The sequence below is a fragment of the Nansenia antarctica genome (genome assembly GCF_963989245.1).
Source record: "Nansenia antarctica genome assembly, chromosome: 5".
NCBI classification, from domain to species: Eukaryota; Metazoa; Chordata; class Actinopteri; order Argentiniformes; family Microstomatidae; genus Nansenia; species Nansenia antarctica.
Genome location: NC_137690.1, coordinates 52311300 through 52334702, shown reverse-complemented (window position 1 = coordinate 52334702; position 23403 = coordinate 52311300). Strand labels below are relative to the sequence as shown.

Genomic DNA, 23403 nt, shown 5'->3' with positions numbered 1-23403 from the left:
GTTGCTGTGAGTCAGCCTGTGACTGTATCATCTATATCCAAGTATATGAACATGTGCATACAGGCGTGGGAGAGAGTCAGTGAGTGAGTCAGTGTGTGTGTGTGTGTGTGTGTGTGTGTGTGTGTATGCGTGTGTGCATGATGAGTTTGTGTGTGTGTGTGTGTGTGTGTGTGTGTGTGTGTGTGTGTGTGCGTGCGTGCGTGCATGTGTGTATATGTGTGTGTGGCTGTGTGACCAAGAGTGTTATCTAGTGAGTGTGTTAGAGACAGAGATGTTGAGACCCTGACATTTGAGAATGCCTCCAAACAATGTTGTTTGTTGTCAGAGAGGCAGGCAGGTGCCTGCCAGAGATTTGTCACCAGTTTCTCTGTTGGTACTCTTTGCCTGACTGATTGACTTAGAGGTTTAACAAGAACGTGAAGCATTTTGCTATTGAACAAGAAGCCACTCCCGGATGTATATCCGCTTCTTGTTTATCTCTATTTGCCGAAGGGGAAATTCGAAACGCAAAGGAAGAATTGAGAAACTGTCTGTCTCTCTTTCGAAATAGACTCTAGAGGTGAGGCTCTCTGAGGAAAGCTACAACGAGGGAACACTAACAAAGATGGCATGCTTGACTAGCTGGACACACGGTTGTGTTTGTCTATGGAAGTGAGAGAGACAAAGGTGAGTTTAGAAGGATGTTGACCTTTGGGTGTTGCACATGCGCTGAGGTCAGAGAGAGTTGTGTTTATGATTCACACTACTGCCTGGTCTCCATTGTGTAGTGATAAAATATACACACACATGCACGCACACTCCCACACACACACACACACACACACACACATGCACGCACGCTCACATACACACACACACACACACACACACACACACATATGCATGCACGCTCACATACACACACACACACACACACACAAAGGTGAATGCCTCGGGCCTTATACAGTACTACAACCGTATTACCTCACCCATGATATAAATACCATGTAATAACTGTCACAAGTGTGTGTGCTAGGGCCGCGGTACCTAGCTGTATGTGTGTGTGAGGTGGAGACTTCATCTGAGGAGAGTTACGAGACGAAGGTCGTAAGGTCATGTCTGCAGCATGACATCATGGCTTCAGTATGCAGAGCGAAACCATATGGCGAGCGAAGCCCAGCAATAGAGGCGTAATTGATGGGTGCTACAGTGGACTTAACCCCTCCATGCCACCCATCAAACCAACACTGGAAAACATGAAGGGGCCGTTCATCACCTCTTCACTCTTGATATATAACAGCTTTGGTCCTCATGGAGGGAGACGTGCAAGACAATGATAAGAGAGTGTTTAGAAAAGGGATTTATTCCAGTAGTTAGGGCTATGTAGGCTACTGTCATTTTGACAAGCTGACACTGTTACACCAGCTGTATTTCAACTGACGATCAACAATGTGTATTTTATATGGATTACACATGAGAAAATGCCTATATAATGTCTTTATTTGCTGAACTGTTTTGAAGTAGATACAGTACATGTAGATATGCCTAGGGGGTTAAAGTACTGTTTGTTTTGTTTGTATACTTTTCCGTTCCTTTTGAAGGCATTGCCATCTATTTTGGAGCGTGTCATTTCAAGTCTTGCATGCTGTGTTTAAATTGTGTACGCATAATAACATGCTTCAAGACCAGTGAGCCACAAGCTTGCAGTTCAGAGCTACAGAAAAAAATGGTCCTGCCCTCTCTCAGAAGATTTCCTGTTTCATGAGCTGAGCATACTGTGTGAGACTGTGTGAGTTACGGGAAAGTCTCCTTGCTGCTCTATTTACTTTTCGGACCGGCGGCTGAAAGGACGCATGAGCGCAACAGGCGGACCGAAGAAAATGTGAAGAACTTCGAAAAGTGAAGTGTGGATATTTTCATTTGTCAAGGGTTAGATAAATTCATGAAAAGAACAGCAGTGTATAGTCCGTTTCTAAATGGAGCTACTTCGGTTTTCCGCTTTCTGGTGTGGAACGATACTATTTGGTAGTATTCTACTAGAACAGACGGGTGAGTTTAACTTTATTTCTACATAAATGCTGCCCCTGGCTGCGTGTTATTAAGGCATTCAAGTAGTTTTACTAACATTTATGAGACGTTATTAAACGCTGGAAACGTGGACACATTGTTTTTCGTCCTCCATAGTATAATTACCTCTCATAAGTATTGCTCTGACTTCAGTGGCAGGTGGTTAAACATAACATTGCACGTTATAGTATGTAAATATGAATTATTCATTGTTGCTATTTAAATCATAAATATGAAACATACTATACATCTGCAAATATATTCCCTGGTATCACTATGAATTTTTATGCTTGATGACTTTGAAAATATGCTAATTATGTCAGTGGTATATTTATACCCAGTGCTACGCATTCTAAACATAGGCCTACGTTTTTTCCATGTGTTCTCCTTCACCCTGCCAAGAAAGAGAGTCACATCTGAATAATGTGTGAGCTGAAATAGTAGAGTGTGAATGTGTAGTGTGTGAAAGTGTACCGAGGACGTTTCCCCCCTGTTTCTCAACGTGCAGTTGTGTCCAGATGGGGAAGTGGGTTGTGTATTGGAAGTGCACGGCCTGTTGCCACACCACCTGTTGCCATAGACAACCTGCATGGTGGTCGTCCTCCTCCCTGTTCTGTTGAGTCTTTCATCAGCCTAAGGTAGACAGACTTCACAGAGTTCATCTGGCCCATGTGTCTCTGTCTCCAGTCCTGATGGCACCAAACTGCTTTGACTTTGTCTGCTCCCTGCTCCCCCTCACTGCAATTATACATCGCCCTGGGTGATAATTAACCGTCCCGTCCCGTCCCCCGTCCCCCCACCACCACCACCACCACCACCACAGTCATTGCGCACATGCCTCCCTGGTTTTAAAAGACATATACTTTGAGAAAAGTTGTTCTAATGATATCTAATTCCTCCTTCCACCACCTCCCTGCCACTACCACTCAGCCATAGACAATTGGTATAGCTGTTCTTCAAAACATGCTTCTAACTTTAACCTCAGGGCAAATTCTAAATTACACTTTTTGAACACTGTCTGCTGCAGTTAATCTTAATACGGTACTTGATTTTTTTGTGTGTGTCTGCGCAGGAATTAGCACTTAGCACTCCACTCAGACATGCTTTGATTTGGTTTATTTGGAGGGCTTCAAAAAAAAAGTGTACAGTTAGAAGTAGGCCTACATAGCCCAGAGAATAACAAAACATCCTGCATTATCCTGACAAAATAGATACTATATCTAGGCCAACTGTACAATAGTGTGAATGCCAGAAGCTGCAGTGGATGTGGCTTGGAGTGCTCCCGCTGCTACAGTTCACGGACTTCAGGATGTATTTCTGTTCCTGCCAGCCACAGTTCTACTCCACCCTGCAGATTGGGTTGGAGCTGACAGCAACACACTGGGCTGTTTGTCCTGGTTGAGGAGTACAGCACCTCTCTAAGTCAGTGTAAACGCAAGAGTTTTCTGGCATGAGAGATACTAGTATACTACTGCAGTGTGAAGGCGTTGGAGGGAGGGCTGTATTTCCCTCCCTCCCGCCTGCAGACTCTGCTCTAGCACATGGCTAGCTCCTTCTCCTCCCTCCCTCTTCTGCCTCCCTTCATCTCCACTGATGTGAAAGAACCCAGATAGTGACTAGCAGATTCCTAGTGGCCATGCGAGTGGCCTCCATATTGCTTTCACCTATCCTGCCCTGTACTCTCAAAATGAGATCTGCTGATGAGGGAGAGGAGACAAGGAGAGGAGACAAGGAGAGGAATCTAGGATAGACTATTCAAATGTAGTTGTCATGAGATAGCAGATAGGTGATGATTCTTTTGACATGGCGATCACGTGACAAACTGGTTCTCACCGGTTCACCTTAAAAAAAAGCACGAAAACGCACACCATAGTTTGTTGAGGTGCGAGCTGGTGGGTGAAACCTAAAACATAAAAAGAGAGCCGCACACTTTGGCTCTAATGCTAATTATTTATTTAACCAACGTTTTGGCAGGAAGCTGCCTTCTTCTGGGTTTCAATCTCACCGGTTCATCCCCTACCAGTCGGGGCAAGGGCCCTTCTCACTAGTCGACGCGTTGGAATGCCTTGGAAGTGTTGGGTTGACGTATTTGACGACCCAACCCAAGGCTTTCTAACGCGTCAAATAGTGACAAGAACGGCCCTTGCCCAAGCTGCGATATTTGACGAGTTGCGAATGAGAACATGTTGCTGACCAATACAGCCAAAACCCAAACCCCCACTTTGTTAATCTGAACAGAACTCTCGACAACAGAAATTGTGGAACAGAGAAACCACGCTGTGGTCACCAGGCACAGTTACCCATCCATCAGCCTCTAACCTACTTTCACTATCGATTGGGTCATGAGGATCACAGATGCTGCTGATGCAAGAACAGTAACAGGTTCAGCTTCCTGTCACACAGTCCTTCAGTGCAGTAGTCACACTATGTGGTTGTGTGGCAGCTGTGACCTTTCGTTTTTTTTTCTTTCTTTCTTTCTTACTTTCTCTCTCTCGCTCTCTCTCTCTTCGTTTCCACTTATCTCTGTTTTAGTGATTAGGAGTGTCTGTTTTCAGTATCTTTCAATATATATATTTTTTTTCTATAAAACTCTGGGAGATGAGAAAGATGAGAAAGCAGGAAGGGATCTGGCAGTGTCTGATCTCTCTCTCTCTCTCTCTCTCTCTCTCTCTCTCTCTCTCTCTCTCTCTCTCTCTCTCTCTCTCTCTCTCGCTCTCTCAAACCCCTTCAGAGAATATTTTTTTCCTCACCCTAGTCTCAGTCTAACCATGAAAGACAGTTTTGCAGCTCGCAGTGTGTAACACTGGATATATGGAAATATATAGATAGCAGTAGAGCATTGCAAAGCTCAGTCCCTCATAGTTCAGTCAGGAACCTCATGTCTTAATTGAACCATTTTTATTGAATATGAAATGGTTACAATAGGCTTCCATCAGCCAATCAGCAGCATGCAGCCTTATTGTGTCACACTCACACACACACATAAACACACACACACACACACACACAAACACACCACACCACTATTGATGTTCACAAAGTGAATTTGCAGACGAGACAACTCATCCGTTTGACAGATTAGAGCCTGCTCATCTGAAAGAGAGACATATTGATGCCTCTTTGTTGGGAGGGATGATGAACGAGTGAACTTAATGAGATTGACTACAGCAAGTACACTGGGCTTTGTCTGCTTGAAAGAGCCTTATCGAACCGAAACCTTCCATCCATCCAGCTCACCGAACCTGTCCTCCCCTGTTCCTCCCATCCCCCCCCTCCCCCCCCCAGGGGCCACGCCGGGCATGCTGAAGCTGCGGACACTGTGTAAGTTCTGTGACGTGGAGCCCACCAGCTGCACAGGCACAGGGAGCTGCATGACTGACTGTAGCATCACCGCCATCTGCCCCCATCCAGACGACGTGTGTGTCAGCATCTGGTGAGTGACTGGCTATAGCTCCAGGCTTTGGGTTGACTATATATATATATTTATTTATTGAGAGAGAGAGAGAGAAGGGGAGAGAGAGAAGGGAATCCTCGTTTGAAAAAGCTGCATTTGCTGTCAACGTGGCCTAGAAGACGACCCGACCCACTAATCCATTGCAAATCCTCTCACAGATTCTACCAAGTGCAGAATTAGGTTCATAAAACTAGCAGACAAGAAGGAACGAAGTGAAACAAGATGTGTACAGCTGTTAAAAGCTGACGGCAGTGCCACTGTTTCTCATCACCATGTACAGTCGTATGGGCATGGTAGGAGATGATGTCAGCACAACCTTAATGGCATGGCCACCACAAGGCCTCTTAAAACTGGCTTTCACAACATCAGGGCTGCCACACCACCCAGCAGGAGGAGCCAATTGTGTGTGTGTGTGTGTGTGTGTGTGTGTGTGTGTGTGTGTGTGTGTGTGTGTGCGTGCGTGCGTGCATGCGGCCATTCTCAGGGCTTCCTGCTACACATGTATGATGTCGTTTTCGAACAGGGGATTCAAATGATCTGACCTTTAAGTCTAATCATTACCATATTGCTTATAGACTGCAGGTTTTTCAGTCTGTTTGTTTACACCGTCAAAGTGAGTACAGTATACGTGTTGGTTGTCTGTTTCCAGGAGGAAGAAAGATGACAACGTCACCATAGATACCAAGTGCCACAACCCGGCAGAGAGGCTGGGAGGCCTGGTGCTGGAGGACTACAACAACAGCAAGTGTGAGATGAGGGAGAGGAAGGGCCAGGGGTCCCAGTTCTACATCTGCTCCTGCTCTGAGGACGAGTGCAACGAACACATCTTCTTCACCCCCTGTGAGTCCTTGTCAAGTGCTAGGTCAAGTGCTATGTCCTTATGAAGTGTTAGGTCAAGTGCTATGTCCTTATGAAGTGTTAGGTCAAACGTTATGTCCTTATGAAGTGTTAGGTCAAGCGCTATGTCCTTATGAAGTGCTAGGTCAAGCGCTATGTCCTGTATTTCAATCAGGTTTTAGAACATATCACAGCACTGAAACTGCTCTTACTAAAATAGTGGGTGATCTCAGACTAAACACTGATGCAAATAAGGTCTCAATTCTTGTCCTATTAGATCTAAGTGCAGCGTTTGATACGATCGACCATGATATCCTAATCAATCGTCTTGAAGAGCTGGTTGGTCTTTCTGGCTGTGTGTTACATTGGTTCAGAACATACATTACAGGGAGAAAGTTATATGTCAAGCTTGGAGATCATGTGTCAGAGAAATATGACAGCGGCTTTGGAGTTGCACAAGGGAGCTGCCTTGGTCCACTACTATTCTCACTATACATGTTACCACTCTGGGACATCATTAGAGAGCACAATGTATGTTTCCACAGTTATGCCGATGACACGCAACTGTACATTTCTGCTGAACCAAAAGATACTTCAGCTTTAAACTCCATTATGAACTGTCTTCTAGCAATAAATAAATGGGTGAGCAATAACTTCTTGAAGCTAAACGAGGACAAAACTGAAGTCCTACTGATCGGCCCTAAAGCAAAAAGGGAAATGCTGTTTAATAATCTGGGGAAATTGACATCGTGGATTAAACCTGAGGTTAAACGTCTAGGTGTTATATTCGACTCAGATCTACGCTTCAAGTCCCATATTAACAAGGTGACGAAAACATAATTCTTCCACCTTAGAAACATTGCTAAAGTAAGACCACTTATAAACCAAAAAGATGCTGAAAAACTGATTCATGCCTTTGTTTCAAGCCGACTCGATTACTGTAATGCACGTTTCCTAAAAATTACTACTGCCTTCCTAAAAATACTACTGCGAGACTTCAGCTCATTCAAAACTCTGTAGCTCGACTTTTAACCAGAACCAAGAGGAGAGAGCATATTACTCCGGTCCTAGCTACTCTACACTGGCTGCCAGTAACATGTAGGGTTGATTTTAAGGTCCTCCTCCTTATATACAAAGCCCTTAAAGGGCGAGGGCCAAAGTACATTGCTAATTCCCTTGTCAACTATGTGCCCTCAAGAACACTAAGATCATCTATTGCAAGTTTATTAGAGGTTCCCAGCAACAGTCAGAAGAAGATCGGGGGCGCAGCCTTTGCCAACTATGCCCCAAAGCTTTGGAACACATTACCTTTAGAGATCAGGGAAGCTAGCTCACTAAATATTTTAAAGGAAAGCTAAAAACGTACTTCTTCTATTTAGCCTTTAACTAGCTCATCTGCACCTGCCTGCTGCTCATTTGCTAGCTGCTGCACTTTAAGGCAAGGCAAGGCAAGGCAAGGCAAGGCAAGGCAAGGCAAGGCAAGGCAAGGCAAGGCAAGGCAAGTTTATTTGTATAGCACATTTCATACAACAGGGGCAATTCAAAGTGCTTTACATGCATTATTTAAAAATACAGCAAGAGGAGCATAAGAAAATAACAATTACAATGAATAAAAGCAAATATAAGAAGTAAATAGATAAAACATTTTAAAAGACAATAGTTAATGGAAAAAAGACATTGATAGAAGTGTTTGTGTTTAATCATATCCCTCCATATCCCTCTACATCCCTCTACAACCCTCTACATCCCTCTACATCCCTCCACATCCTTCTACATCCCTCTACATCCCTCTACATCCCTCCACAAGCTCTACATCCCTCTACATCCCTCTACATCCCTCCACATCCCTCTACATCCCTCTACATCCCCCCACGCTCTACAACCCTCTACATCCCTCTACATCCCTCCACATCCCTCCACATCCCTCTACATCCCTCTACATCCCTCTACACCCCTCTACATCCCTCTACATCCCTCTACATCCCTCTACATCCCTCCACATCCATCCACATCCCTCTACATCCCTCCACATCCCTCCACATCCCTCTACACCCCTCTACATCCCTCCACATCCCTCTACATCCCTCTACATACCTCTACATCCCTCCACATCCCTCTACATCCCTCTACATCCCTCTACATCCCTCTACATCCCTCCACATCCCTTCACATCCCTCTACATCCCTCCACATCCCTCTACATCCCTCCACATCCCTCTACATCCCTCTACATCCCTCCACATCCCTCTACATCCCTCTACATCCCTCTACACCACTCCATATCCCTCCATATCCCTCCACATCCCTCCAAAAGAGGAGCATAAGAAAATAAAAATTGCAATGAATAAAAGCAAATATAAGAAGTAAATAGATAAAACATTTAAAAAGACAATAGTTAATGGAAAAAAGACATTGATAGAAGTGTTTGTGTTTAATCATAACTGGTGCAAAACATGAAGGTTTTTAGCTTAGATTTAAATATTTTAAGGGTTTGGGCCTGTTTGATTTCTTCAGGGAGTTTGTTCCAGGAGCATGCAGCAGTGTGACTGAAAGCTGCTGCACCGTGTTTTGTTTTTACTCTTGGAATTATTAGCTGATTTGTCTCAGCTGACCTTAGGGACCTTGCGGGAATATAGGGTGGGAGGAGATCTGATATGTATTTTGGTCCAAGACCATTTTGTGATTTGTATGTAATTAGGAGGATTTTGAATTCAATTCTCTGAGAGACTGGTAGCCAGTGCAGGGATCTCAGGATTGGTGTAATGTGTTCAAATTTCTTTGTTTTTGTTAGGACCCTAGCAGCGGCGTTTTGGATGAGCTGCAATTTACGAACAGCTCCTTTAGATAGGCCTGTTAGTAGACCATTACAAAAATCAAGTCTACTCGAAACAAATGCATGGATGAGTTTTTCAAGGTCTTGCTTGGACATGAAACCTCTCATTCTTGTTATGTTTTTCAGGTGATAGTAGGCTGATTTAGTTATTGAGTTTATGTGGCTGTTGAAGTTTAGATCGGAGTCTAGAATTACACCAAGATTTCTGACCTGTTTTTTACTGTGAAGAGAGAGAGAATCAAGTTTTGCACTGACTTTCGATCTTTTGTCAGGTGCACCGAATACAATTATCTCTGTTTTGTCCTTGTTTAGTTGGAGGAAGTTTTGTGTCATCCAGGCGTTTATTTGGTCAATGCAATTACAGAGATTGTCAATGGGACTATAGTCGTTCGGTGAGAGGGCTATGTAGATTTGAGTGTCATCCGCATAGTTGTGGTAGGCAATTTTGTTCTTTTTTATGATGTGTCCCAATGGAAGCATGTAGAGATTGAATAGAAGGGGGCCAAGGATTGACCCTTGGGGAACCCCACATGTCATTTTAATTTGGTCAGATACAAAGTTGCCAATGGAGACATAGTAGCTTCTGTCCTGTAGGTAGGATCTAAACCAGTTTAGGGCAGTGCCCGAAAGTCCTACCCAGGTTTTTAGTCTATCTATTAGAATGTCATGGTCTACAGTGTCAAAGGCAGCACTAAGATCTAGTAGTACCAAAACTGAGATTTTTCCGGAGTCTGTGTTTACGCGAATGTCATTAAGGACCTTAATAAGGGCCGTTTCAGTGCTATGTAGGGGGCGAAAGCCTGATTGAAAGTCATCAAAGAGATCATTTAGGGTCAAATAATTGCTAAGTTGTTCGTGGGCAACCATTTCAATAATTGTTCCTGTACAGGGAAGGTTTGATATGGGTCTGTAGTTGTTTAGTACAAATGGGTCTAGGCCGTTCTTTTTTAGTAGAGGCTTAATAACTGCAGTTTTCAGGGCTTCAGGGAAGATTCCTGATGAAAGGGAGGTGTTAATTATTTGTATTAGTTCGCCTGCCATGCAGCTAAATATGTTTTTTAAAAAGCTTGTTGGATGGTTGGATGGTTTAAGACGTGACATGATTTTATCTAGGGTCTTGTAATCAATGGTGTTAAATTGTGACATGGTTGTTATGTCCGCCCTATTTGGGGTTGTTAATGGGGACATGTTTTTCATGCCTGACACAGAAGACCTAATGCCTTGTCTAATGGTTTCTATTTTATTGTTAAAAAAGGATGCAAGCTCATTGCATTTACGAGTTGAGTGAAATTCCTGAGCAATGGGTGTTGGGGGATTTGTTAGTCTGTCAACAGTTCTGAAAAGGATGCGGGCATTATTGATGTTATTGTTTATGATCTTAGAGAAAAATTATTGCCTGGCACTTCTTATTTCTTTAAATGTTTTATCTATTTATTTCTTATATTTCTTACACAGTAATGCACATGGCCTTTAACCTCACAGAGTGTGGGGGGATAACATTGGTACCACAAAGTCTTTTTTAATTCTTTTTTAAGGCAAGGGACTCTTAAATATTTTCAAGTCAAGGGATTCTTAAATATCCTTAAGGCAAGTCAAGTCTTAAATATTCTCTAGGCAAGGGATGTCTTAAATATGTTCATAAAGGCAAGTCTTAAAACATTCTATAAAGTCAAGTCTTAAATATTTTCAAGGCAAGAAGTCTTAAATATTTTCAAGGCAAGGGACTCAGATTAAGACTGTGTTGTTAATGTTTTATATATTTATTTCGTACATTTGTTTCTCTTCTTTTATTGTATTTTATATTTACCTTCTTTTTACAGTTGTATATACTTCCTCTGCTTTTATATACATGTTATGCTTTATATATGTTTTTATCCTGTTGTAAAGCACTTTGAGCTGCATTTCTTGTATGAAAGGTGCTATATAAATAAAGCTTTCCTTTCCTTTACTTACTTACTTACTTACAGTATGAAGTCAACGCTATGTCATGTCATGTCATGTTTATGATGCTTTATTTAGGAATCAGATCAGTTGTTTATTTTCTGACCAACACAGTTGAACTAGAACTGGGCCTTACTGTAGCCTATAACTAGGGGCCTGGAGGTTTTTCCTATTCAGGTTACATAATAGCTGTTACATAGGAAAAACTATGGGCCCCTAGACATCCAACATAACCTAGTCCTGGGTGTTTCCACAATATGAAGGTGTGATTGAATGTGCTTACGACATTGTGATGAGGTCGTCATGTAAGGTGTAATGCAGGAACACGTCCACGTGCGTACTGCACACAACCTCCAAACACAAGATTGCAAACAGGCTTTTTTAGCACAGTGGATTGTGGAGGCATGTTGGCTGTGGACTCACTCCAGCTCTAATCTCAGCCCTGGAATCAGATGTATTTTGACTACAGCATCCAGGCAATAATAACAGGGAGAGGTACATTTCCGAGACCTGGCTCTCCAGAGCGTCCAAATTGAAAGCATCTGCAGCACATCGCGCGACCACGTCATGGAAAAAACATTTCTCTCTGTTCACTGAGGTGGATGGATGGCCCTGCGCACCGTCCAACGGCTCACTGCATTACATCTGACAGGGCTGCACTGTACTGTCCTGCACAGCTCCTATATGAATGAATGGTGGAAACCTTCACCTGGCCAGGCATTAATACCAGCAGTGTTCTCCACTGTGGCCCAAGCTGAGGGTGAGCCATATCCAGTCAGAAAGATGGCAGAGGCACAGGGACAGGTTTGTCGTAACCGATGGTCGACAAACCTAACCTCTCTCTCTCTCTCTTTCTCTCTCTCTTTCCCCCTCTCGCTCTTTCTCTCTCTCCCTCTCTCTCGGAGAAAATGAAAACAAACTGACTGGGGCCACATTGAGGATGTCAGACATGTGGTTTCCTGTCTGAAAAAGGAGCAAGCTTGACAGACACTGTATTCACACACACACACACACACACACACACACACACACACGCACACTCTCAGCCGCTCACTGCGCCAAACATTCTGCTAATATCTGTCTGAATTTACAGCCCCTAACGCTGCCATGACACGACCGACTGCCTAGACAACTTGTTGATGACTCATTTATGGCCTCTGCAAACCGATCTACAATAGGAACGGAGTCTCTCACGTGCCGTTGCATGTTGTTTCGTATTGCTTTTTATGGGACTCTATTTTACTCACTAGTAACCCAGAATAAGAACATAAATACAGCATTTGCATACACTTTTATCAGCTTGCCAGATTGGTCTGTCTCGCAAAGCAGACCCAGACACCACTCCCTGAAACTAAAAGAATAATTCAGACATGTTCTATAGACAGGAACAACGTGTGGTTGACAAGGGCAGGGTTCAAGCACGCTGTGTTCGCCAGGCGCAGATGCTGATTGACATTCCTCACTGTAGCGTCAGGTTCCTCTGTTTAGGCTCAGAGTGGAAGGATTAGTTTACTTTTCCCAAGATGTTTGGTGACAGTTACGGTGGAAGACGAGTGTTTTTTTATCGGTTTCCTAGTGCTGAAGGAAGTCAAGTGTTATGTTTTGAACTTCATGGTCTGCGTGAGGGAAAAGCACAACTGAGGTGTCGGTTTACGTCAAAGTGTTATGTAATGTTAGACATGTTTTAAACACCACACAGGCCATGATTTATTTATCTGATTTATTTCAGATATCTCTCTATGGGTGGCCTCACATCTGTGCTGTTGCCTCTGCTTGCCTCTTCCCCCTCTCCTTAAGACACGTGGAAACCTGGTCAGCCTGGTTCTCTCCTCCTTTCTCCTCTTCTCTTAACATCTTCTCTCTTCTTCTCCTCCTAGATTCCCTGGACTCCCAGGTGGTGTCAGTGATCCTGGTGAGCCTGGTTCCTCTCCTGGTTCTGGCCGTGCTCGTCATCACCTCCTTCTACTGGTACCGCGTCTACTGCCAGCGCCGCGCCGGCACCAAGCGCAAGAAGAACTTCAGCGACGGCCGTGCCATCATGATGGACGAGGAGGGAACTGACAGCAGCTCCACGCTCGCCAACAACCTCAACCACAACACCGAGCTGCTCCCCATCGAGCTGGACGTTGAGGTGGGCAAGGGCCGCTTCGCCAAGGTCTACAAGGCCAAGCTGAAGCAGGGCGCCACCGCAGCGGAGCCCTTCGAGACCGTGGCGGTCAAGATCTTCCCGGACGAGGAGTACGCCTCGTGGAAGAACGAGAAGGACATTTTTTCGGATGCCGACCTGAGGCACGAGAACGTTCTGCACTTCCTGACAGCGGAGGAGAGGACGTCGCAGAAGCAGTACTGGTTGGTCACGGCGTTCCAGCCCCGCGGGAACCTCCAGGAGTACCTGACATGTCACGTGATCACGTGGGAGGACCTCTGGGTGTTGGGGGGGTCAATGGCGCGGGGCGTGGCGCACCTCCACAGCGACCTCACGCCCTGTGGTCGCTATAAGGTGCCCATCGTCCACCGCGACATCAAGAGCTCCAACATCCTGGTGAAAAGCGACCTCACCTGCTGTCTGTGTGACTTCGGACTGGGCCTCCGACTGGACAACTCGCTGTCTGTGGACGAGCTGGCTAACAGTGGACAGGTAGTAGCAGTAGCAGTAGCAGTAGCAGTAGCAGTACTAGTACTATTACTACTAGTAGTAGTAGTAGTTTCAATGTTACGTCACATTAAAGTGTAAGAGAGTACAATTCTTTGGTTCCCTGACATTGCAGCACAAAGACAAATACAGCAATAAGACAAGATAAGTCAAGATAATATAGTGACAATAGTTTTACTGTAAGACATAAGTGAGAATAGTGAGGATAGAAAGGTCATTTGTCAATGGTTATTGCACTTGGTGGCAGTGGGTGAGGTAGTATTGAGTAGCTTAAGGGTAGGTAGTCCGTATATATGGGACGTGCTTGGGGATAATAGTCATAGTCGTAGTCGTAGTCGTAGTAGCAGCAGTAGCAGTAGTAGCAGTAGCTGTAGCTGTAGCGGTAGCATAGCAGCAGCAGCAGCAGCAACAGCAGCAGAAAACCTCTAAGGGAGAAATTGATTGCAGAATTGTATCCATAAAAACAATATGATTTCTCCCTTCCTTTCCCTACACACCTTTGGGGTGTCAATAAAAAAATAAAAATCCATTTTATTTATATAGCACCTTTTGAAAACAATGTTACAAAGTCCTTTATAAATACATTTTATATATATATATATAGGGATGTCCCGATCCCACTTTTTCACTACCGATACCGATACCGATACCTGGGCTTCGGGTATCGGCGATACCGATACCGATCCGATATTTGTATACATTTTTTGACCCCTGAATAATAACAAATACCTCCCCAGTATATAGTCCACACCAACAACAGTTAAATTAAAGACTGCCAGCCTTTATTAAAGCAACAAATGCGACGTGTTGTGGATTGGAACTACGGATCATAAGCTTTCAAATGATGTGTCATACATTGAAATCCGAAAAAATATGAAGTTAGAGTCATTTGAATGTTGTTAGACGTCAGGCACATAGCGCTATGCGCATTTTAAGCGCATATAGGACTCGCGTGAAGCACACAGCGATATGCGCATTTTAAGCGCATATAGGACTCGCGTGAAGCATTTCTGCGACTCGCGTGAAGCATTTCTGCGACACGCGTTTCTGTTCACTGTTTTCATTCCCCCATCGCTTATACACATACGTTTGACTGCGGATGACAGTAGGATCGGATCGGAGCCTTTTTCTTCTCTGGTGCGATCCCCGATCCAGCATTCAGGACCAATATCGGGTCGATATCCGATATCAGTATCGGATCGGGACATCCCTATATATATATATATATATATATATATATATATATATGTAGTAGAAACAGTAAAACACAGACACAAAAAAAAGAATCAAAAGCAATAATACAAATAAATATAACCGCAAGCGGCAATGGAGCGTGTTCCTACAGATATGCCCCCATAACCATAAATGGGGTGAGAGTGACAGACACGGGGTAGGCCTACAGACAGGTTGTAAATTGGTAGACCACTCACCTAATATGGGCCAAGTTGAACTCATGATATACTAAGCAGTGCCCTAGGACCACGGGCCTCTAGTTGTGGCATGCAAATGTATAGCATTTTTGGTCAGGGACTTTTTGAGCTATTTGACCAAAGCGGGGAAAAGTATAGAAGTATACCACCAATAACAATACTGTTCCTACTACGTAGTAGGAACACTACAAATAGAAAAACAGTGAAACACATAAAATAAGGGCAGCATCAATTAAAGCCTAGTTTATAAAAATGAAGAGAAGAGATTTAAGAGAGAATACTAATATCCTCAGGCATGTCATTCCACAGTCTAGGGGTGCGTGCATGTGTGCGTGCGTCCGTGCGTTTGTGTGTGTGTGTGTCTCACTCTCATTGTCTCCCCTGATTAATGATGTCCATAGAGCAGGTGGTTTGTTAGGCTGTTGTTGTATTACAGTAATCACAGTGGTGATGGAAGTCCTAATAGAGCCATTATGCTGCTCTAATAGGAAAGACTTTAGACTTTGTTATGGAAGAAACTCATTACGACGAGCCCTTTCAGAGGGCTGTCTGAGTCTGTGACATTTATTGTGGCACTCATAATGTCACCTAATACAGTGGAGGCAGAGACTGCGGAGGTACTTGGCTTGGCTCTCAGCATTTCAAGTCCTCCACTAAATCACACTCCTAATCACACTTCACACGCCGTTCGGATGTTTCCATTACCTCTGCTACAGTATCTAGCCAGGGTGTTCATGATTTAAATGGGTCACTCAGGGTAACGCTCCGCCTTCACTAAGTCCTTGCCAGTGACCTGAACTCACAGTAATACGTTGTTGTTGTTGTTGTTGTTGTTGTTGATGTTGATTGTCTGTTGTTCCAGGTGGGCACAGCCAGGTACATGGCCCCAGAGGTGCTGGAGTCCAGGATCAACCTGGATAACATTGAGTCGTTCAAGCAGACAGACGTCTACTCCATGGCCCTGGTGCTGTGGGAGATCACCTCCAGGTGCGACGCTATTGGAGGTAACGTATGATGACCCCGTATGGAAGCTGACCAATCATCAATGACATCACCGAATCAATACATCAAACAAACGAACAATCCCATTTTGAATAGTGCTTATATCAAAACAGTTAGTCCTTAAAGGGGCAATCTGGGATTCAAACAATGACAAAGCCTTCTCTCTTCTCTTGAGAGGAGGTCTATGCCTTGGTGAAGGTGCCCATAGGAATGGTTCTCTGTTAGTTCCCAGCAATCAATGGGAAAGAACATTCCTGAAATTCCTACAGGACTCGTAGTTAAAAGTAATAAAAGTCACAGTGTTTCCCCTGTTTGTACCGTAAGCACTGGTACTTAACCTTAGTTAGTGATCCATATCTTTTTCTTATTTTTTTTAACATGTTTTTAGGGCTTTTCTGCTTTATTGTGATAGAGACAGTAGAGATGGGTGAGAGAAAGGAGGGATGACACGCAGGATAGGTCAATGGCCGTAATCAAACCAGGGACCCATATGATTCTATGGCACGCACCATAGTGAGCTCCGCCACCCAGATGTCCCAGTCATCCATTTCTAATAGTGTCATGGCCACCGGTTAGTATGCTGATCACCTGTACCTTGCCCTTCGCTTGAGTCCTCTTCGTCTGAGTGCACTGAGATAGTAGTGAGTTGTGAGACAGATAGGGAACGTCCCTCTGCTCCATAACTCAAGTGTGGGAACCGTTTAAAAAAAGGGGTCACACAACCCATCGATCTTCTTGAGCCAACAGAACAGAACGGCGTCTCTCTCTTAACTAATGTACCTCATTTCCTGTTTATCATCCCAAGACACAACAAAACAAAACAAGGCCAGGATATGGGCAAATAATAGAAAGGGGGGGTTGTCCAATTCCTACGGCCTTGCCACAGGGCTATATTTCATTTGACAGGGAGGAGGTGTGGTGTTTGTTTTGACTTCCCGCCCCCTGTGTGTCTCTGTGGTCCAGTTTGTTAAGCATCGGGGGGGCCGGTCCTGTGACAGCGTGATTGAAGACGGGTGGTGGTGGTGGGTGGTGTTGTGTTGGTGTTGGGCCGGACGGGTTTCAGCGCTGCTGCCCATTTCCTGTTTTCCACTTGGGTCCCTCAGTGGCCCCTTTAACTTGAGGCTGAGGTAACGCTTCCCAAGAGTAGCCTGCTCACTGAAGGAAAAACATGGCAGAATGACCTACAGTCCCCTCTCACTTTTCTGTGTGTGTGTGTGTGTGTGTGTGTGTGTGTGTGTGTGTGTGTGTGTGTGTGTGTGTACGTGTGCGTGTGCGTGTGCATGAATGTCCTGTGGGTACACCTCCTGAAATTTAAAATACTTTCCATTTCCTGTTTTGCAAGTAGCAGTGATGTTCAGGGACACTTAGTTGTGCTATATTCAGTCTGGGTGGCGAAGGGATTGTCTTGACAAGAACATGTGCTGTAGCTGTCTAGAGCAACATAGTTGCGGTGGTGGTGATGATCATGATGATGACAATGATGATGATGATGATGATGATGATGATGAAGGAGATAGTTGTCACATAGTTGCATTCCAAGTTGTATTTAAGGACAATTCAGAAACCACTTAAAGCCTGGATATTTTTTTATTTTATTTATTTATTTCATATATTCATTCATCCATTAATTCATTATTGCCGCAGCTGCTGGGACGACCCATGTGTTCTGGTTTAGCCTGCTGCTCTCTGCCAGACCCTCCCTCTCTTCCCACTGGCATGTGTCCCATAGACAAGGGAAGAGGAGGAATGGGTGGTAGTGCCTTAGAGATATACCCCAGTACTCTTGCATGTTAAAAGGTTATATCATTTTTTGTATATAGTTATATTTATATCTATCGTTTTTATATATACTTATATTTATATCTATTGTTTTTATATATATTATATATGTTATATCTAGCTCCTACGTAGCTGGGTAGTTTAAGCTGCTTAGACGAAGTGCAACAACTTTACTCTGCACTGATTGTTGTTATATATATTTCCTTGAGCTAAGTGTTAACAATGATACAATATAATAAAGCGGAAAGCAGAGATGACCCGTATTCCAAGCCTTTCGTCCTTTGCGCCTTTTTCAGAATAATACATTTATTTGATAAATCTTCATATTCGGTTTAGCCACCACACCATCAATCCCTCACTGTCAAGCAGTGGCCTTTCGCCATTCAGGGCCCGGCCCAACCAGCAGATGGCGTTGTTGTGCGAATTAAGCATCACTCTTGTTAATTGTATCTTCATCCTACCGTTCGACAAATCGAATTTTAAATATTTGGTTAATGAAACATGCACAGCTGTGCTTTAGTTTATAGAAAGTCCAAATGCCTGGAGTTTATGTAGTGTGGGATTGTGGACGATGGGTCTATTACAATTTAAGAGCTATAGCTTTCCAAGAATTCAGAAAATAAGACGTTTTAATAGTAATAATAATCTTAACAATTACCCTTCGGGACTTGGACCCCTAATAAGGGAGTCTTGAAATATCACCTATAAACGAACACACACACACACACACACCTACTGATTGACACATCTCACTGCAGCAATTTAATTGGGTGAAGCCTTGGCTTCCCTGTGTCTCTTCCACCATCTGTCTCAGTGCCTCAGCTGACAGATGTCGGAACAGATCCGCCGTCACGCAGGCAGGCACACATACACACACACACACACACACACACACACACACACAGAGTAACACTCGCACACACGTAGGCACTTTGTCACAGCGTCTGATCTGAGATCTGTCACGCTGTACGAGCGTGTCCGTCTGTCAACAGCCCTAGTGACGACCTCCGAGAGGCGTGGGGCAGGCAGCGGCAGACATCACAACACTCTCTCTATCCTTTACCAGAGTGGAGGGAGAGAACAGACTGCATCACCCACCTGTCTCCCTCTCATGTCATTTGGCTGGTGAGGAATTAGTATCAGGAAGATAAGATGGAAGGCGTCCCTCAGGCAGAGCTACAGTGTGGAGGAGGAAGAGGAGAGAGTGTTCCAAATTTCTGTCTGTCAGCCTCTCTATCTGTCTGTCAGCCAGCAGCTTTTAACGACATGTGATGAAATACAACAAGTGTCAGAGCCCCCTACTAACACATGCTCCATTTGAATCAAAACTAGTAGAAGGGAGGGATGTGTGTGTGTGTGTGTGTGTGTGTGTGTGTGTGTGTGTGTGTGTGTGTGTGTGTGTGTGTGTGAGGGGGGGGGGGGGGGGGGGGGCGTTGTATTGTAGCTCACAGCTGCTGTATCCCAGACACATTCCTGTTCTTCTGTACACTTTGAAATCAGAGATTATTGTTGGAAACAGATTAGTGATACATCAACTATGACACGTTAAACAACTGAAGGATGGGGCTGGAGAAATGTAACCACTGTCAAATTCATAGACTGAGCTATGAATGCAAGGACTCACCAACCATGTTTTGAAGCTGAACAGTGTGTTTATGGTATAACAGTTTTTATGCTACACAGTTTTGTTAGTGTTTGTTTATACACAGTGTTTATAAACAACGGAGTTAAACAATGTTATATTTTAGGTTCGGATGGGGTAAGACCGGTAACTACTGTAAGCTCATGACTCATTTCATGAGTTAAGGGATATACGTACAGTATATCATTAATTTCAAAGTCTTCAAATGGATATACCAATCGCAGATTTCTCTCAAATATATCTAGTGTCTCTTTCCTCAAACCACTACATTCTTTGTCTTGTTTTTGTCTTCTTAGTGACTTTTTGTTTTCTCCTTCAGACTTTAATTCGAGGTTCGCCTGCAAAGACCAGTTTAGTTCTTAACCCAATATTGACAATTGCTTCAATTTTAGAAAACACGACTTGCCTGTCGACCACAATGTGGTCATAAGTGAACTAGGCGATTCAGAAGGCATATATCGGGAGCTATTGTTATGGAATAAGGGTGCAAACAAGTTTGCACAATAGTTTCATAAATAGGCTCACAGACACACACACACACACACACACACACACACACACACACACACACACACACACACACACACACACACACACACACATCAAAGCAGTCAAAGGAAAAACTTATCCTCAGCTCCCCTCACTCTTCAGTAATGAGGGATGGGTGGGTGTATTTTTGGGTGGGTGTATTTCTGCTGAAACACTGAAACCAGAGAAATCTTGTTGTCAAAAATAGGAACTGTGAGCCTGTAGAGTCAGCTGTATGTCTTCAATTCCTGTCTGTGTTCATCTAGACTTCCTGGTGAGCCTCTCTGCTGGGCAGGGCTGGTAGCCTCAATGCACTGTGTTTGCAGACAGCTCACTTTAAACGTAGCTTACACCAAAATAAATATTATTATTATTATTATTATTATTATGACCATCGTCGTCGTCGTCGCCGTCATCATCATCATCATCATCATCATAATCCATTTGTCAGTGGTGCTCATAGCTAATGAGTGAGTGTCCCACAGTACAGGTACCTGTGTTCATGTTGGGAAACGCCTGTTGTTGACATGGAAACACAACCCTGTTTCTGGGCTCTGACTAACGTCTGCTCCCTGTCAGTGTAGAAGAATGGTTTTGCTGTATGGAATGATTATTTATTTATTTATTTATTTTTCTTACGATGACTGATGGATAGACAAATGTAGACAAATGTATTTCGTTCTCACACTCTTTGTCAGCCTGCTATGGCGCTCTCTAAAAGTCATGTTTTTGAACTCCGCTTTTCAAAGTGAGTTTGAGTTTGATTTGTTGTCTTACCCCCGACAGACAGATCAGATCAATGTAAAGATAAATAGTTTTGTGGAAACTGTTGACCCAAAGTTTCCCAGACTCCATCTCCCCAAGCCAAAGCTTTGAAATCCAGCCTTGAGTAAACTCTGTTGGTGTGTTGGGTTTTGACAAGCATTTAGGATGCTGCGTAAAATAGCTGACTCGCAGCCAACAGAGAGTCGGTCAGTTGTTTTACTCACACACACACACTGAGGGGAAATGGAATAATATTGAATGTTTCTCTTTAAAAAACACCTAGCACCTGACATTTGTTTTCTTGTGTGCGTGTGCGTGTGCGTGTGTGTGTGTGTGTTTCAAGTTTCAAGTTTATTGTTATGTCACATTACCCAAGTGTAAGAGAGTAAAAGTCTTAGGCTTCGGTTCCTGACATTGCAGCACAAGACAAGGCAATAGGCATAATTCAAGGTAAAAAAAAAAAAAGTGACAATAGTACAGGACTGTGTGCGTGCATGTGTGTGTGTGTGTGTGTGTGTGTGTGTGTGTGTGTGTGTGTGTGTGTGTGTGTGTGTGTGCGCGTGTGTGGCTGTGTGTGTGTGTGTAAACCAAATATTTCTCTCTCTTAACCAGATGTTGCCCTGGCCCCAGGGTCTACGACTGTATGGGGTTTGTGTGTGTTTGACTGTATGGGGTTTGTGTATGTTTGTGTTCAGAGGTGAAGGACTACGAGCCACCCTTCGGTAAGCAGAGGGAGCACCCGTGTGTCGAGAGTATGAAGGACAGCGTTCTGAGAGACAGAGGCAGACCAGAGATCCCCAACAGCTGGATCAACCACCCGGTAATAATGCCTTTATTACACACACACACACACACACACACACACACACCACAGGTGCACGTGCAAACTCAGCCACAAGAATGCTTGTAGACATACTTTTACTGGACTGTCTCCAAACCACACACAGGTGTGCAGACAGGAATTAACTTCCATCGCACGTGTTTCTGTAAGACTACTGTGTGCTGACTGTGTTGTGTGCTCCACGGCTCGCTCCACGGCTCCCCCTACAGGGCATCCAGGTGGTGTGCGGGACCATAGACGAGTGCTGGGACCACGACCCGGAGGCCCGTCTCACTGCTCAGTGCGTGGCGGAGCGCTTCAATGACATGGAATACCACCTGGACAAGCTGTCTGGCCGCAGCAACTCTGAGGAGAAGATCCCAGAGGACGTCTCTGTGGTGGACGAGAAATAGACCTCGACACCAAACAGCGCCCCCTACCAAGGCGGCTGAGGAACTACAACGAGAGATTCATTCAAGTGGAGTGATGCGCTTGTATATTTGTCCTGCTTGTGATGGACGGCCAGTGAGCAGCGGTTGTCGTGAGTCACGGTGGATGTTATGGGGAACACAAGGGGAGCTGTTAATGTTGGTCTTACCCAAGTCGTGCTCCAAAGACGGACCATGCCAGGGATGGAGAACATATACAGCCTTCGTAACTAAGATACTGTTTGCACTTTATCAATATCTATGCATAACAAATGATATATTCAGTTACTGTATATTGATTATGCCAGTACAGGGTAGTTGAAAAGGCAAACTTTTTCAATTGAAAAGATGCAGGAAAAGAGTAGAGCGACCAATACTGGCAACACTAATAACATCTTTGCCTGGTTCAGAGTGGCTGTTTTGACGTTTTTAACGGTGGCCTCGGGTGACTAAAGGCAATGTGACTGTGAGGACGACGCTACAGACGAGACCAAGGTTCAGGTTTAATTTCTCCGAGCACAAAATGAAAAAAAAGGGAAAAAAGGAAAAAAGGACTCAGAGAGCTCAGAGAAATAAAAATGATTTCAACCCAATAAGCCAAGTGGAATACTGATATCCCATCACAAGGACGATGAACTGTCGAATAAAGACTTGCCTGAGAGGAATAAAAAAGGGAATGTACCGTAGATATATTACTTGGAGGACTCGAGGCTATAAAATAACGTCTTATTTAATCACGGCAGGAATATAAAGGCCAGAGTGATATCATAACAAACGGGCTGTGAGCTAGGAGTACTTTACGTTCCAGCCCAGCCGTACAGCAGCTGCTAAAAGCTGGAGGATAAATGGACATTATAGGAAACCATGTGACCAGGAAGGGAATTCGATCCTTTCTCATTAAAGATGTATATCAAACTCGCTCTATGTGTAATGTTAAAAGCCATCATTAAAGTTTTTCACTATATAGTCCTTTTTTATTTTTATTTCATTCCTTTTAGATTTTATAGCATGAATAATGAATGAAATGTTCTCTTGTTTCCTGTCATTGATAATTAACCTTCACCTGACCTTGGTTTCACCATTTGATGTAATAACCATGTCCGTAACCATGGCGACCCCAAACACTAATCTAGGAATCGGATGGGCTTAAGAAACATGGTTCTGTAGTTGTTCCACCAGATCCTCTGGACATATGGAGTTTTGGCCATCGTGCTACTACCTATAATACCTAATAATATCTGAGATC

General features: G+C 44.0%; 1 protein-coding gene across 1 annotated transcript; it reads left to right on the top strand.

Moving 5' to 3' along the window:
• Positions 1 to 1955: 1955 nt before the first annotated feature.
• Positions 1956 to 22142, top strand: LOC308157092 (TGF-beta receptor type-2-like; the record flags this gene model as incomplete). The annotated part of the gene is made up of 7 exons (XM_080530571.1): positions 1956 to 2028; positions 5332 to 5479; positions 6150 to 6340; positions 12988 to 13748; positions 16056 to 16197; positions 21605 to 21729; positions 21960 to 22142. The coding sequence occupies 7 exons, from the start codon at positions 1956 to 1958 to the stop codon at positions 22140 to 22142; spliced, it is 1623 nt and encodes a 540-aa protein (XP_080386697.1).
• Positions 22143 to 23403: the final 1261 nt, after the last annotated feature.